This window comes from Dermacentor silvarum, chromosome 8 (assembly GCF_013339745.2).
Source record: "Dermacentor silvarum isolate Dsil-2018 chromosome 8, BIME_Dsil_1.4, whole genome shotgun sequence".
Taxonomy (NCBI): domain Eukaryota; kingdom Metazoa; phylum Arthropoda; class Arachnida; order Ixodida; family Ixodidae; genus Dermacentor; species Dermacentor silvarum.
The window spans coordinates 106,353,238-106,370,795 of NC_051161.1; the positions used below are offsets into that span (position 1 = coordinate 106,353,238).

At 48.4% G+C, this 17,558-nt stretch overlaps 1 protein-coding gene across 1 annotated transcript; it reads left to right on the forward strand.

The window, feature by feature from the left end:
- The first annotated feature begins 6,172 nt into the window (after positions 1-6,172).
- On the forward strand, positions 6,173-6,793 carry LOC119462332 (uncharacterized). Its single transcript, XM_037723677.1, has one exon. The coding sequence runs from the start codon at positions 6,173-6,175 to the stop codon at positions 6,791-6,793; it is 621 nt and encodes a 206-aa protein (XP_037579605.1).
- The last annotated feature ends 10,765 nt before the right edge of the window (positions 6,794-17,558 follow it).

Below are 17,558 nucleotides of genomic sequence, written 5' to 3' on the forward strand. Positions count from 1 at the left end.
AGAGCTTAGTCCGGTCGCGGACGCCAGAAATGTAAAAAAAGAAAATTAACGAAGGACGTTCGTCACGCTTGTTTGTCGTGCCGCGCGATGAGGAAAAAGGACGCAGGAAAAGGAGTCGGACTCGTGATACAAACGCAAACTACATTTATAGCAAAGGCCAAATTACACCCGGACAGAATGTTACGCACATGACACACATAATATGCTAAAAGGAATTAGGTTGCTATGAGTTCGCGAAACAGTGTTCAAAACATGTAGCAGCTCACAGTACGTGGACAGGAGACGAGAGGTTGGCGGAGTGAGGGACGATGACGTCACGACGTAGAACACGCCTCGATGTTGGACGGTGAGGAGAAGATGGTTCTTGACAAATCGGGAACGACCGCTCAGCAGTCAGTCTGCATCCGAGCCGCAGTGCACGTTGCAGGAATGGTCAGCCTGCCCAGCGAACAGCTTGTGCACGAGCGGTAGTGCTCGGCGCATACGCGGCCATTAGCCAGGCCACGAACGGTGCTCCGCCGAACAGCTGACCAAGCAGACTCCTTGCCCGAGATCCGCAATGCTCGCGGCAAGTGGTATCACGCCTTGGCCAAGGGCAACGCGCGGGCGGCAGCTCCATGGACGGCCGCGTTCCGTGGAGCCTTGATTGTCGGCGTCCGACGCGTCGGCCTGCTGTCTTCCGTCTCCCGCTGACTAGGCGGGAGTCTGACTTGTCTCCCTCCACGAAGGATTTCGCCACGTGCTCGCCAAACGTGGCCCAATCGTGGCACGATGCATCTTTGGAATACCACTGGGCCATCGCTGATCTGGCGGGATCACTCAAATGTGTGGTCCACTTGGGAAAGAACGCGTGCAGACTCCATCGTTGTCAGCATCGCTTTCTTTCATTCATCACACCTAACGACAAAAACATACCGGAGCAAATATTCGGAACTAGATGAGGTATGTGTATGCTGCAGCAAATTCCAGAGACCACTCAGCACATCCTAATGCAATGCGAAGGGATTCACCCAATGAAAGCCGTAGGTAACTTACACCTGCCAGAAGCGCTTGGGTTTTAATTGGACGGAAGCATCAACTGGTCAGCAGTCGTGATATGCAAGAGACGTTTAGAGTACTGGTGAAAAAAGGAGGGAAGAGATTGATACGACCTGGCCTATTACAGTCATAGGTATCGGTACAAGGTAGATTTCGAGGGAAAGAAATAGATTAATAAGATGCATACAAAAATTGCTAGATAAAAAACATGTATAGCATACATGATTAAATCAAACAGGCTAGGTGATTATTTCTCACCGCCCTGTTTCAAAGGGGATGCCATGAAAACATCGTCAGCATCATCACTTCCATCATGTGTAGCATATGTGTAGCAAGTCACCAGAAAAATGATTCAGAAATGTCGCTAGACTAAAGCTAAACTTGGCTACAATATCTAGATCAGGAGCTGGATTTGAAAAAGAGCTAAAACATCTACTCGTAGCTAAATTACATTTTTGGTAGCTAGTTGAGTCCAAAAGTAGCTAGATCTAGCTACAAAATATCTAAATTGGCAACACTGTTTAACATCCATTTAACGAAAAGTATGCATCGAGTTTTCTAAGCTAAACAAGCATCAGCTCTATAATTATATTTATTTAAGAGAAGCATCACAAAATACAAAAGTTATCGTTCGCTTACTTATAAACATTCCAGATGAGTGCTGAGCATTTCATGTCAATTGAATATAACTCGTGTGTCTCTTCTTGTCCACCTTGACATTGGACAGCGCCTGTATGTACCAGCAGGGATGTAGTGCCGGATACAGGCACGTGACAAATATTCGATGTTTGTCAACGACCTGCTGATCACATTGCGGGATCCCGCCCATTTGCAAGGTGAATCTTCGCAGGGTAGCTTCAAAGTAATTTTCACTGTCTTAAAGGTGCTTTTCCAAGTTCCTCAACACGTGTTGCCTTCTGGAGGCAAATATTGTCCTGGCTTACCAGAACATCCAAGAAAGAAGGCGTTGACATCATGGAAAGTCTCTGTAATGCAAGGTTACTACATTTATTAACAGATACCCAGTTTAGTTATTGCGCCTATTTATGCATGACGCCCTGATTCAGCAGCAGTAACAAGTCAGTTGGCAAGCTGCACCTCGCCCTCCTATATACTGCCCATTTCAAAGAAACTTTTGTTGGGACAGTCCACACTCTAGTACAGTTAGTGACATAAAAATTCATCGGTAAGTGGTGAACTCCGTAACCTTGTAGCCAATGTCTTTGTTTAAAGGCTGTACTATCATTCCCTTTATATGTACTTCATGACTCGATAGCTTTGTGAAATGATAAAAAACTTCCAGAGCTTACGTTGACTTGCTTTTGTGTCATTTACTCATCCAAAGTGCCTTGCAACAGAAGCTCAAGCATCTGCAAATAAGGATGTTTGTTTGTTACGAGGAGCTACTGTACTAGAAGCAATTTGACTGTTTCACCACTGAGGGTGCAACAACAGCAGCTGGTCGAAAGCAGTTTCATCCCTTCTTTCATTCCTTGACATGAGTCCTTACTGCCTTACGTTTTTGACTAGCTCTGTCTTTTTTTTATCAGTTAAGTGAATATGCTTCCACAGCCTGCTACAAGCACCACTTGGAAAGACAAGGGTTCCCTGAGAGTGTGGCGAAAACATTGTTGAAGAGGGTGTACCATTACGTGGGCGAGAAAATTGTCGACATTATAAAACAGCGAAAAGGTATACTGACTAGCACAATTTCGTTACATTGATTGTTTAGCAATTTTACTGCTTGAAACATAGCTGTAAACCGATAATAAAATTTTGACTCGCAAACCTTAGGGCACACATTCATGAGTTGAAAAGTTAAGGAGCATTTTCATCCAATAACAGCTTGCCAATGTTGCATGATTTTCATGCCATTGTTGCATGCAATGTTGCATAGTGCACGTCTATGAACAATGCTTATTTTTATCCAATGTTTCTGTATAGGTGGTGGCGCTAGTGACAGCTAGACCAAGTGTAAGGTATCCGGTACCCGGCATTACGCGCTTTTTTATATTTTTTATATTTCTCTTGTTGCATATGCGTCACATGTAGTTATTATCCTGAGAAAAGTGTGGCTCCTCATTTCTGGTGATGAAATATGACGTGAAGCAATATGAAGTAAGAACAGCGCAGGACTGAGCTTCAGCAAAGAGATGCTTCTTCATGTGCTGTTCATATTGTTTCTCGTAATATTGCATGATAGGTAAAGACCAACAATACCAACAACGTGTTCCTTATTCTTCTGCAAATTTCGCAGATTAACAACAATACCAACAATACCAACATCTGGTTCCTTATTCTTCTGCAAATTTCGCAGATTAACACGGCCAGTTGTGCACGGTCGAAATCATTCTGGCCCCTCCGCTTTTCCATTTCAACCATTTGCTTCAGTGCCAATCAGTCCAATTCTTTCTATGCCAACTGCAGCATTTTAGAAATTGGCGGGACTGATTGTCCATCAGCTCATCATTTCACCTAAATGGTACACAAATTATCAACCCAGTTCCATGTGACCCAGTTTACTAACATACAAATGGAACCTATTGGAAACATGGGAAAGCTTTCCAATTAGTTCAAATCGATATTTTTTACTATGTTGGGACTACAATGTGGTAATAGTGGGGCAATGAAAGCAAAGGAAGAAATCTTGTGGGCTGCCCTACCTCTCACCCTCATTCAAGACCGCCCCTGGCATGAATGACTTAACAAGCACAAGTTAATGGAGCAATGGCCATCCTCAGGCTGGGAATTTCTCATATACAGCTGTAAATGTCGTTTCTCACCTGGAAGTTTTCCAGTTCCAGTTGGGAACTTGCTATTTATTGCTGGAAGTCTTCTAGTTTTAGTGGGGAAGTCATATGTCCAGCTGGAAATTTTGCAGTTTCAGTTGGGAAGTCATATGTCCAGCTGGAAATTTTCCAGTCCCAGTTGGGATGTTGTATGTCCAGCTGGAAACTGTCCAGTTCCAGTTGGGAAATTCCGTTGAGCTGGAAGTTATATTTGACAAATACCATTCCAGCTGCATAAAGGCTGCTCTACACAATATAACTGCCTTGAATGTATTACTATAGCTAAAGACACATAAGGTTCGGTATACATTCATAGAGCTTGCAAGCTTGCTTATGCGACAATATGAAAATTAAAAGTGCATTAAAATCGCATGCATTCTATGATGAACAATACAGAGTAAATTCAGATAACAATAAGGGTCCAGATGAACAAACTAGCCTAGAGTTATGTCTGTCTCAAGTGCTGCTTGTAAACACATTTAGTGTCGAACAAATGTTTTTGCTCAAAACCTTCCACAAGTGATGTAGTATGCTGCAAATATGTACATAATCTGTGCAAAAAAATGTTCACTTGCATTTTACTTTGAAAGGAACGTAACGGAAAGCAAGCGTAAAGAATAACTATATGTATGCCATATGAGGAAACTCTTAACCTGCAGACATCCAAGAAGAAATCACCGAGTGCATCAACAGGGAGAATTCAATTAGGTTCGACATTACTGTGCATTGCTCAGCCCCTAATGTTCTCCTGGCCAGATGGCATGTCTGCATAACATAATGAGCATGTGTGCCACATCATGTGGTCTTCGTATCGCTATTAAAATGACAATACGCAAGTGTTTTATAAGAATGCTTTATTGAATTGAATTTGCAATTTTTTTCTGTCCTGCTGAAGGCTGCATTGCCTCACAATTGCCTCTAATTCTATTAGTTTGCATGCAAGCCAGTGAGCGCAACTACGAAAGATGGCATAGAATACAGAAGTTTTAAAGCAGAACTTACATATAGCAAGAAAGTGCTCACAAATCGTGGTATATTACGAACATTCACGCATATATATGTGGCGGCCTCACGGTCGCACAGCAGCAGCCAGATGCCTTTTCCCATCTTTTACTCGGCAAAATCTTATCGCGTTGTGTGCGGGAAAGGGAAGTGGTGCGAGGATGCGCAACCGAGCCGTAAAGGCAGTACGATTAGAAAATAAAGCTCAGTTGTTGCTTGTTCTTCGGGGACGCACTACTCGCTTCTGTCTGCAGGGGCGCGATCTTGTACGCGTTCCAAAATGGAACGGAGGCGTTCCGTTCCATCGAGCCGCACACGATTGGTCAATTTGGACGTCGCGGTTGAAATTGACCAATCGTGTGCGGCTCGATGGAACGGAACGCCTCCGTTCCATTTTGGAACGCGTACAAGATCGCGCCCCTGATTTCCAGCCACGCTCGCGTCCTGCACAACATTGGTGACCCGTACGAGCAAAAAGGGCTATGGACACATCTGAAGGCACCGAAACTCCGACACTCTCCGGCGTCGACGTCAAACGGCCTCCGTTTTTGACTGCGGATCCTGCATTGTGGTTCATTCAGGTACCTGAATGAACCACAATGCAGGATCCGCAGTGATTTGAAAAATGCAGGATCCGCAGTGAATTGTGATTCTATAGAATCACAATTCGCTGCACGGCGCATCACAGCAGATTCCACGAAATACCATTATGTGGTGAGCAGTCTGCCCCCAACAACCGCTAGCGAAGTTCGAGACCTGTTGCTTTCTCCACCAGCAGACAACGTTTACGAGGCGTTGAAGGCAACACTCATTCGCAGGATCACGCCCTCCGAAAGCCAACGGCTACAACAGCTTCTTCATGAAGCCAACCTCGGCGACAGAACGTCAAGCCAGCTGCTGCGTCACATGCATCAATTATTGGGCAGCAAAGTGGACGGTCTTGACAGCCTGCTGCTCCGAGAAATATTTCTGCAGAAAATTCCCCCGAACGTCAGAATGGTCATGAATGCCTCAAATGAAAACGATCTATCCAAACTAGCCGAGTTAGCCGACAAGCTCATGGCGGTAACTCCCACATCTGTAGCGGCCGTCACAAGCGAGCCGTCTCCACATGAACAGCTTCAAGAGATGAAGAACGAAATCTCGCGTCTCGCGGATTCCGTGGCCGCCCTCCATACCGCGTCACGGTCAACCGGTCAGGGTGCTCCGCAATCGCCTACGAAACGCCAAAAGTTTTGTTGGTACCATCGCAAGTTCGGCAATGCTGCACGCAAATGCTTACCACCCTGCGAGCTCTCGGGAAACGCCCCGGGCAGGCGCTGAGGGCGACCAGCGCTTCTGCCATGCAAGAAAGTCGCTCATCAGTCTTTTTCCTAACCGACCTCAACACCGGCTTCCGCTTCCTCGTCGACACAGGCGCCGAAGTGAGCGTACTCCCAGTATCGCCCGCAGACCGCAAGCGCCTGAACACATCGCCTCGGCAAGCAGTCAACAACACGGCCATCGCCACGTACGGAAACCGCTCCCTAACCATCAGTCTGGGCCTGCAGAGAACGCTACGATGGATCTTCATACTAGCCGACGTGAAATTCGCCATCCTCGGGGCGGATTTTCTGCGCCACTTAGGACTGTTAGTCGACGTGCGTAACCGGAGGCTACAGGACCTTGTGTCACAAAGCGATGTAAAAGGCAAGCCTTCAAGACATACGCCGCTCAGCCCTACGCTGATCAAGCCAGCAGGCCCACTTCGCTTCACTTCCATACTCAGCGAATTTTCTGACCTGACGCACCAGCGCCAAGTGGAATCCCCAGTAAAACACAACGTGTTTCACCACATCACCACAACTGGACCACCGGTTCACGCTCGAACACGTCGATTGTCGCCTGAAAAACTAGTGGTGGCAAGACAGGAATTCAACCATATGTTGGAGTTGGGCATCATCCAACCTTCTTCCAGTCCTTGAGCCTCTCCCCTTCACATGGTTCCTAAGCGATCATCGGGTGACTGGCGTCCTTGCGGGGACTACCGAGCGCTGAACAGTGTCACAACGCCCGACCGGTACCCCGTGCCACATATTCACGACATACTGGCAGGTCTGCATGGGGCCAAGATTTTTTCAAAAATTGTTCTCGTGCGCGCATACCACCAGATACCTGTGTCACCAGAAGACGTCCCCAAGACTGCTATCACTACTCCCTTTGGTCTATTCGAATTCCTGCGCATGCCATTCGGCCTTCGCAATGCGGGTCAAACGTTCCAAACGTTTATCGACGGTGTTCTACGGGGCCTGAATTTTTGTCACGCCTACCTGGGTGACTTGCTTATCGCGAGCGCCACTGCAGAAGAACATGAAGCGCACCTGCGGATTGTTTTTCGGCGCCTATCTGAGCACGGCGTTATCGTCAATGCGGCCAAGAGTGAACTCGGCGTGCCTGAGTTGTCATTTCTGAGCCACATCATTTCGAACTCGGGAGTACGGCCACACCCATCTAAAGTGCAGGCCATACAAGATTTTCCACTGCCAACCACGAAGCGCCAACTACGTGAATTTCTCGGATTGCTAAACTTCTACCGGCGCTTTGTGCCTAAATGCGCACATATCATACAACCACTTCACGGACTGCTGAAGGCAACGCAAGGATCTTTGAATGACCTGCCTTGGTGCGAAGAAGCGAAAGGGGCTTTCAACCAAAGCAAGCAGGCCTTGGCAAATGCGGCTCTCCAGACATACCCACAGCCAGGAATTCCACAGTGTTTAATGGTCGATGCCTCAGGCATAGCCATCGGCGCCGTGTTGCAACAGATAAGCAACGGCACATGGCACCCAACTGCCTTCTTCTCGAGAAAGCTGACTCCTACTGAGCACCGCTACAGCACCTTCGGGCGCGAACTGCTAGCCGTCTACTCAAGTATACGCAACTTCCGGCATTTCTTGGAAGGCATCGAGTTCTTCATTTTAACCGACCATACGCCGCTGACCTATGCTCTCCGCTCTATGCGTTCGGACGGTGGCACGCACACGGCCCGTGAACTTCGGCAACTGGCATACATCTCAGAGTTCACGACAGACATCCGCCACGTAAAAGGGAGCGACAACGTCGTTGCCGACGCCCTGTCGCGGAGCGCTATAAACTTCGTCAATGATCCAGACGGGGTTAATTTCGACGCGCTGGCGGCAGCCCAAAGAGAAGACGAAGAGCTAAAAAGCCTCCTAACAACGAAAACTGCCCTCAAACTACAGTGGATGCAGATTCCGGGCTCAGGCGACCAGATTTGCTGTGACACCTCCACGGGCAACCCACGCCCCTTCGTGCCTGCCAATCTACGTCGCCGGATTTTTCTTTCTGTTCACAAGCTATCGCATCCTGGAATCAAAGCTACCCAAAAGCTGCTCACAGCAAGGTTCATCTGGCCAGGTATCAACCGAGACGTGCGTTGCTGGGCAAGAGAATGCATACCATGTCAGCGTGCCAAAATTCATCGACATACTGTGACCCCGTTGGCAAAGTTCGCGCCTCCAGACGCGCGTTTCGACCACGTCCACCTCGACATTGTCGGACCTCTGCCGCCTTGCCAAGAGCATGCCTATTTACTGACGTGCATTGATAGATTCACGCGCTGGGCGTGCGGGGGCAAACCTGAACATTTAAAGACGCCTAACACGTCATTTGAGCGGTGGGGGGTACAGCTGACCGGCGATACCCTGGCGGGACAAGAAGCTCTCGTCCAGCAAGTACGTCGAGCAGCCATGGCCAGTGGAGTCCTGGAATGAGGACACCACCCACTCGTCCTCAAGATCAACTCGATGGTCTAAATAAATGTTTTTCTCTCTCTCTCTCACGCGCTGGGCGGAGGCCATACCTATAGCGGATATCACTGCTGACACGGTTGCCCGCGCCTTTTTTCACCACTGGTTTGCTCGTTTCGCCGCACCATCCATAATAACAACGAACCGTGGAAGGCAGTTCGAATCATCACTTTTCGCCAGCATTACACGTTTCATTGGTGCTTCTCGCATCAGAACAACCATCTACCACCTGATTAGCAACGGCATGGTGGAGCGTTTCCACCGCCAGCTCAAGTCTGCGCTCACCGCAACAAAAGAGCGCAACTGGATGGAGGCACTACCACTCATTCTCTTGGGAATCCGGACAGCTGTCAAGACACACATCGGCTGCAGCGCGGCCGAACTGGTCTACGGAACAACACTGTGCCTTCCAGGAGAATTCTTCACGGGCAGTCCGCAAGACGACTGTACAGCTACCGCAGCCTACGCACTTAGGCCATAGAGTAACATACGGATTACAAGAGTGGCCACTCGAGCCTAAAAGCGGCCGAGCTACGCAGCTTCATGCCGCCCGCTAGGGGGCAATACAGCACTCCCTGTCTCCAAGGGCACGCGCGTACTACTTATCTACTGCAGTAACTTTTCTATAGTGCACTATACGTCTACTTGCCTATGTGGCTGTAGACGTAGACGTTATCAACGGGATCAGCCGGCCGTGAGCGGTGGATGCTAAGACTAGTATAAAGAATAACGCATCGCTACAAAATATCGGCCATGGTGTGATCAGGCAAGGCGACGCTACAAAAGATGTGCGATAACGTCGGCGTGGTCTTTGCTGGGTTCGCCTGCCAGAACGTGTCTGCCTGCTTGGCTGCTGCTTGGTAAGAAGGCCTTCAGTACGTTTTTTCCCTTCATTACTTTGCAAATTGTTTCTGTATTTGTCACTTCAGCCGTAAGTTAACATTTGTCGCAGAGAGAGAGAAACAACTTTATTTAAATTAAGACCGTGCTTGGTCACTGTGGGTGGAGCCCCTCTTCCAGGGCCCCACTGGCTATTGCGGCGCGCCGGGCCTGGTCGAGGGTCGCCAATTGGCTTCCCAAGTCCAGTTCGGAGAGTCGCGCCTCCCACGACCAATTGCTAAGTGTATCGTCAAGTAGCGGCGAGACGGCGTCTGCCAGACGCTGCGTGCATTGATAAGTGATGTGTTCTAGTGTCGGGGTGGAGTCGCACCATGGACATCTGTCGCTGTGTTTGTTAGGAAATATTTTGTGCAGTCTATGTAAATGTGGGTAGGTGTTTGTCTGTATTCGGCGCCAGTCCCTCGCCTGTCGCCTGTTTAGCTTGGGGTGAGGTGGAGCTTTGGTTCGTCTTCCTAGTCGTTGTGCCTCAAGTATGTCTCTCGGTGTGCTGCCGGGTGTCGGAGAGGCGTCCGTTCGAGCGGTATGTATCGCGGCTCGGCCTGTTATACCTCGAGCCAGACGATCCGCCCGATCGTTGCCTTCCACTCCGGTGTGCGCTGGACACCAGGTTATCCCGTGGTCCATTTGGAGGCTTGGTCCTAGTATGCGAAGGACCCCGGCCGGTAGAACTCCCCGAAGGAAGAGCCGGCAGGCGTCTTGCGAGTCTGTGAGTATATAAGCCGACTGGCTCTTGGCCTCAGCGTCTCGGATGGCTCGGGCTATGGCCGCGGATTCCGCCTGGGCACTTGAAGTCGTGCGTACGGACGCTGCTACGATCGGTCTCCCCCGGTTTGTCGCGACAGCCACATAAGTAGGAGTCGCTGTCTCACCTCTGGGGTATAAGCCCGCGTCAGTAAAGTATGTGTCTGCATCCTCCTGCCTTTTGCGCAGGATGGCTGCTCGGGCTTGTCGCCGTTTCACGTGGTAGTGAGGGTTCATGTGACGTGGGATGGGGTTGACATGAATTCTTGTTCGTAGATCAGGTGGCATAAGTATGGTCTCGTCTCCGCAGAACTGTGGCGTTAGAGGGTATCGTAGTCGTGTTAGCACGGAGCGCCCCTGGGGTGTTGCGTTTAGTCTTTCGCGCTGGGCCATGAGTGTGGCCGCGGCGAGTTCTTCGTATGTGTTCATCATGCCCAGCTCCGTGAGACGGTCAGTGCTCGTGTTTTCGGGCAGGCCGAGTGCCGCCTTGCAGGCAACCCGGAGCAGTCGATTTGCTTGGTCGATGTCAGTTTGTCAGGCCGCTTGGAAAGGAAGAGCGTAAGTGATTCTGCTTATGACGAAGGCCTGTACTAATTTCATGGTGTCTGTCTCCGTCATTCCCTCTCTGCTACGTGCTATTCTGTTAATGAGGCTAGTAACACTGCGAACCGCACGCTTGAGTTTGGACAGGGCGATGCCGGCACTGCCCGTTTCCTGTATATGCATTCCGAGCACTCGTAGCTGCTGGACTTTTCGGATGGGTTCTCCGTCTAGAAGTAGTTGTAACGGCGGAGCTCTGTTGGCGTGGGTTCTGGGTGGTCGAATATGGATGTATTGTGATTAGCTCGGTGCGCATTTCATGCCGGCATGTTTTGTGTATGATTCGACCGTGTCTAGGGCTTGCTGAAGTGTGTTTTGTCTGTCCCCGTATGAGCCTTTGGTCGCCCAGAGCATAATGTCGTCGCCGTAAATTGCCATGCCGAGATCTTCGTCTTCCTGTAACTGTAGGGCGAGCTTGCGCATTCCAATATTGAATAGGAGCGGAGACAAAATTGCACCCTGGGGCGTGCCGCGGCCCGGCAGTTCATATGGGAGTGACCGTGACGCTCCGAGCGCAATTGTTGCAGTGCAGTCACGCATAAAGTCCTGAATGTAATGAAATGCTCTTTCTCCGCATCCGACGTCCTCAAGGCCTTCTAGTAGGGCGGAGTGAGATATGGTGTCAAAGGCCTTTTGAACGTCAAGGGCGAGCAGGATTCTGTCTAGGCTGCCCGGGGGAGGGCTGAGGACCTCGTCTTTTAGCATGAGGAAGACGTCCTGTGCAGAGACTCCCTTGCGAAAGCCGAACATCGAGTCGGGAAGAAGGCTGTTACGCTCGAGGTGATTCTCCAGCCGGGTGTGCACGACTCTTTCAAAGAGCTTGCCCATGCACGATGTTAATGAGATGGGCCGCAGCTGTCCGATCTCTCGTGGTTTACCAGGTTTTGGGATCATGATGATGTTGGCCGATTTCCATAGCGCTGGTACCCGACCTCCTTTCCTCCAGACCTGATCATTGAACAAATGCACAAGCTGTCCGATGGCCGTGTCACTGAGATTGCGAAGCATCGCATTGGTGACGCGGTCTGGTCCTGGTGTTGTGTTCCTTTTGAAAGTCTGCGCGGCTGCGTAAAGTTCTGCGAAGGTGATGGAGGCGTCTAGATCTTCGTTGGCTTCCCCATGGTTTTCTCTGGGTGCTGTTGTAGGTGTTTGAGCCTCACCGGTGTAAGTGGTCTTGAGTTGTTGCAACAGCTCAGTCTCCGTCCCTTGGTACTTTCTTATGAGTCGGCGCATGACATTAGCCGTTTCCGTGCGCGTACTGGTCGGATCTAGCATGCATCGCAGTATGGCCCATGTCTTCTTGGTGCTCAGTGTGCCTCTGAGGGAGTCACAGAAGCTGTGCCAGTTGTTGTAATTGAGTGTTCGAGCGTAGGTGTTTGCTTCTTCCGCCAATCGGTCGATTCGTCGCCTTAGGTTACGATTGTGGCGCTGTCTTTTCCACCTCTTGCTGAGACTTCTACGAGCTTCCCAGAGATGGGCTAGGTGGTTGTCTATAGCCGGCGTGTCTGGTGTGGTTTGGAACTCCTTAGTGGTGTCATTATAGAGTTCCTTTAGGAAATAACTCCATCCTTCTGCCGTAGTGGGTGTCGAGGGGGCTGTCTGCTGGCGTTCTCGGTATTTCTTCCAGTCCGTCAGCCAGGCCGTCCCTAAGGCTAGGCGGACCTTCGCCGTGTTCACCGTCGTGCATAGGATGTAGTGGTCGCTGCCTAAGTTTTCCTCGAGGTTACTCCAGGTAACACCGTTGTCATTGTTGATAAAGGTAAGATCCGGCGTAGTGTCCCGTGTCACGCTGTTGCCTATCCTTGTAGGAACTCCCGGGTGTGTGAGCAGCAGTAACTCGTGGGCCTGGGTGGCGCTGAGTAGATTGATTCCCTTGCTCGTATCTCGCCCGTACCCCCACTCGGTGTGCCATGCATTAAAATCGCCAAGGAAAATCAATCGGTCCCGCTTTGAAAGCAGTGTGGATGCGTGGTTCAGGATTGTCAAGAAGTCGCCCTTGCGTTCACTAGGGGGACTGTACACGTGCACTAATACACATTTAGGGCGTCCTTTCTTGACCGGCCAAATTGTGACTATTTGATGGTGTGTTTCGACCCCCGGTATTACGGTCGCGGTTATGGCTAAGTCTTTCCTTGCCAGGGTCGCTACAGCTGGGTGATCAAGGTCGACGTAAAGACGATAACCACCGGTGGGTTTCGGTGTTTTCCCGACCTCTTGCAGGCAAATGAGGTCGGGTGGGACTAGCGCCGCCTTGACGTATTGTGTGAGTGTAGCATGTTTGTTATGTAGTGAGCGACTGTTCCACTGCCAAATAGCAAGATTCTTTTGTTGTCTGGATGCTCTCTTAGCCATCTTGGGGAGTGCCCGAAGTTGCTTCCTCAGTCTCCGTGGTTACGATGAACATTTGTCGCATTGTGCTGTTCGGCGCAGAGAGCTTTTTGTGTTCTTCACTTCGTGCACGATGTTCGTGGATTTCTTCACATTATGTAAGAAACTGCAATTCGGAATGCTGCGCAGCACGTTTGCGAGAAAATCGTTTCTGGGCGCGAGAAAGTGAGTCGGCATACGCCGGTATAGGTAGTCTGAATTTAATGCATGTGTGTTGCAATTGTATGAAAGAATGCAGTTATGCTTAGGATCGTTATTCGTGGCGTGTGCAGATTGCTTGAAGCCTTTGTTACGAGCGCAATTAGAGAGAATTTGCGAATTGAGAAGAATGTTTGTAAGCTGTGGCTACGACGTATTCTGAATAAACACTCCTGCCTCAGTGGCGCATGCATGGCACCGAAGGTTGCTTTTTTTTTTAGCTGCGACAATTGCACGTGACGCTTTTCGCGAAAGGGCGATCTGAAGTGCGTAGGTTAGGTGAAAATTTGTGCGAAGGCGGGAGAGAAGACATAACCAATACTTTTTTTTTCAGGTCATGCCGACCATAGTCAAGTACTACGGGAATTACTGCTGTGTTGCGAGGTAAAGTAACAACGGCAGGACAGGGAGAGAGCGTGGTTGGCTGACAACTGCAGTGAGCAGCCTTCATTCCTTGTTTGCTATGCAGCCCGAAACTACCACTAAGAAGGTTAGGCTTCAAAGGACGAGCGTTGTTTTCCTCTTTAATGCTAATGTCGTCTCCTGCAGTTTTACTGTTCTGTGGGTTTTTTCATAATATCGCCTGTTTATTCCTTTTGTGAAATTTATTCTCAACATGTGGCAGCTGTATTGGCATGTCTCTCATTGTGCAGTGCACCCATCTTTTTGTGCTTGCGTTCATCGAATGTTGCGAAAAAAAAAGTGTACATGTGCTTACTGAGAATGACTGAAAAATAAAGTTTCGTCTCTTCCAACACTTGTCATGTTTATTTAAAGTGCCCGCATAAACACACAGTGGCATCGTGTGCTTGCTGCTCTGGCGGTACAGCTTACACGAAGCTACTCGATGCATGCAAGCAACGCGTTAAAAAAATCAAATATAGCCATAATATAGCCTCCGGGACGAGCACTCGCACGAAGGCGATCTTGGAGGCGGCGTACATTTTCTAATCGCCAAAATATAGCCTTCGAGATTAGTTTTTCTGCGGTCCCAATCTCTGAGTCTGCGTAGATTCCACACACCCGCTAGGTGCGCTGCGAACCAAAATCGGCCGCAGGGGCCTATGGAAGTGTCCTCTCTTATCCTTGTATGTTACTCTATGCTTAGGCTACGAGACAATGAAAAACCTTCGCGCTACGCCACCGAGACGGGCAGCGCCACGCGCGGTGTACGTACCACCAGAACTCGGTTCGTGCACACACGTGTTTGTGCGCTATGACGCAGTTCATCGGCCACTCCAACCGCCGTATAACGGGCCATTCCGAGTGCTGCGTCGAGGTAACAAGCAGTTCACTATCGACGTGCACGGTAGTCACGAAGCGGTATCACTCGTTCGGCTGAAGCCAGCGCACATTGAAGATACAGACACCGTTTCACATGAAACGCCATCTGCGACACCGCCCTCCAAGGCTCTACTCGTTCAAACGCGCCAAGTCACAAGGACACGTAGTAGACGAGTCTCCAGGGCGCCCCGTCGTATGGACTTGTGAACAATTTAAATCGTCCTATGAACGTTCGTTAACTCACTAGGAGGGGAAGTGATGTGGCGGCCTCACGGTCGCACAGCAGCAGCCAGACGCCCTTTCCCATCTTTGACTCGGTAAAATCTTATCGCGTTGTGTGCGGGAAAGGGAAGTGGTGCGAGGGTGCGCAACCAAGCCGTAAAGGCTGTACGATTAGAAATTAAAGCTCAGTTGTTGCTTGTTCTTCGGGGATGCACTACTCGCTTCTGTCTGCTGATTTCCAGCCACGCTCGCGTCCTACACAACATATATATATATATATATATATATATAGAGAGAGAGAGAGAGAGAAAATGAACAGATTTTAAATATATAATGCAAAATAAAGAAAGCACTTATACTACACAATACGGAATGTCTCATCTTAAATTGTAATAACAAGTACGAACACATTTCACTAGCTATCCAAAGTTATTCTGTCATAATGGACTGAACGTCTCCCCAGTTTGTCGGAGATGAAAACCTGTGAGACCTTGTAGGATATTCAGTAATGGAGGTACTTGGTATTCAATACACTATCAATTTCTTTCTATTTAGTAACAATTATTTTGAGTAGTTGTGCCAGTGCCTAACAAAACATTCCATAACCAAATTGGTAAAAGTCTGCAGAGTTTATACGAGTGAGTAGCAGTTCCATGAAGTACTGTCCCCAGCTGCTCTATATACACTTTCCACGTAAACCTTTATTGAACCACTATCTTGGAGGCACTCAGACTCCTAAATTCAATACCCAAAAATGTTAGAAAGGCTCTGAAATTGGCCCTCGCACATTCAGATCTTCTCGGCAACGAATCTGCCCACGCTCTCGCCCGAGGACTCACATACCGGGTTAGAGGACTAAGCGGAGACGAAGATGAAGTGGGCGAAAATCCGGCTAAACGGCTACTCAGCTACAACGAAATCACCCAGCACTACAAACTCGGTAGGCAGAAATATCCACAAGGACATTCGGAATTATATAAAAAGCAGGAATGGGTATGGAGGAGACTGCAAACGCGCACGTTTCCAACGCCAGCCTCTAAGCACATAATATATCAAGAGATATACAATCTCCACTGCAACCTTTGTGGTGGCATCGCAGACCTTTTCCACATAATTTGGCAATGCCCCCCCCCCAAAAAAAATTATGCTATAAATATCAAGAACGAAACCGACTGGGAGAACACCATGGCTAGCTCAGACCTGAAAATCCAATTGACTATCATCAATGCTGCGCTGGAGGCCGCCTCCATCCATGGGACTGAGGTCACCTCCAGCGCATGAGCGACAGGGTTTAGCCAACCCCCGCTAATATTTCCAAATGTTGGAAATAACAGTTGTACTCTCTCTCTCTCACACTGTCTTGGAACTATTTGACAGTGTAGGTCTAGCTCTATAGCCTCAAACAAAATAGCTCTATTGAACTTACATTACTTACTGACAAAGGAACTGTTGCTGGCATCCTTGTGTTTTTGACCGAAGCAATTAATACAACAGCTCATACGTTCAGACAAAGCCTCTAGATTACTTGATTTATTAAAGCAATGATACATTTCACATTTTCTCAATTTGAGTGCTTCAGCATCAACTTATAGCTTCGTCGCTTACTCAGGCTTCTTGTTGCAGTGCATCAACAAAAATGCTTGTTTGTAGCATAGCATCATTTCATGAAAAAAAACTGATATCCTGTATTTGGACTTTGGTCCAAATGCACATGCCAGACATATTCACTGAATATATGAGAAAATATTTCCACAGCTACTACAGGGATGTTATGAATTTAGGGGACCCTTCTAGCTGTGCAATACACAAAAATAAACCACCTTTGGAGATGCAGGCCAACCTAAGCAGCTCATACGTCGAACAGTGAAGCTGTAATAGTGACTTCGCAAATTTTTTGGTGTAAGTACTATTATCGCTGTTCAACATATACAAGACTTTCCAAGCACTCTACTATATTCCATGCAATTCCTTTGCTTGCCTGAGCCTTTTCAGACGGTTTACTTGTGGGGTAATTATACAGGGAGCTAAGCTGTTGCACTTTATTTTAAGCTATGTCTGTTTAGGTCTTTGAAACAAGAACAGGTAACACAATAACTGCGAAGTATTAACTTTCACAGTAGTACTTGGAGCAGTGTTTCTCGTTCAGAAATGTTCTTTCTAGGACCACTCACAGCTGTTTACAAAATTACAGAATAATTATTGACAGCTGAAAGTGAAGTATATCCAAGGGAGGGCATGCTTGTCAATCTCAAACAGCCTTTCATCTTGTTGCCTTGCAGTCTTACTGCGTTAAGTTGGCATCAAAGTATTATCTGAGTACGCTTTTGACATGACGTAGAACCATTCAGTAGAGCAATGTCTAGAGCAAAATAATCTTTGTGCCTTAGCATAAGTACCATCAGGCAATATAAGGTCTGTACTATTTATTCTCATGTGTCTAATGTACATATCTGAAGTAATGATGGCGCCGCTCAGATTTATTCTCTTATACTCCACAACTCCACATCCCTGCAACGGTGAGTGAGCACGAATAAAACTGTTGGAGACAGCTTCAGCCTTTCCCAAAGCAACAATTTCGCCAAGGGTG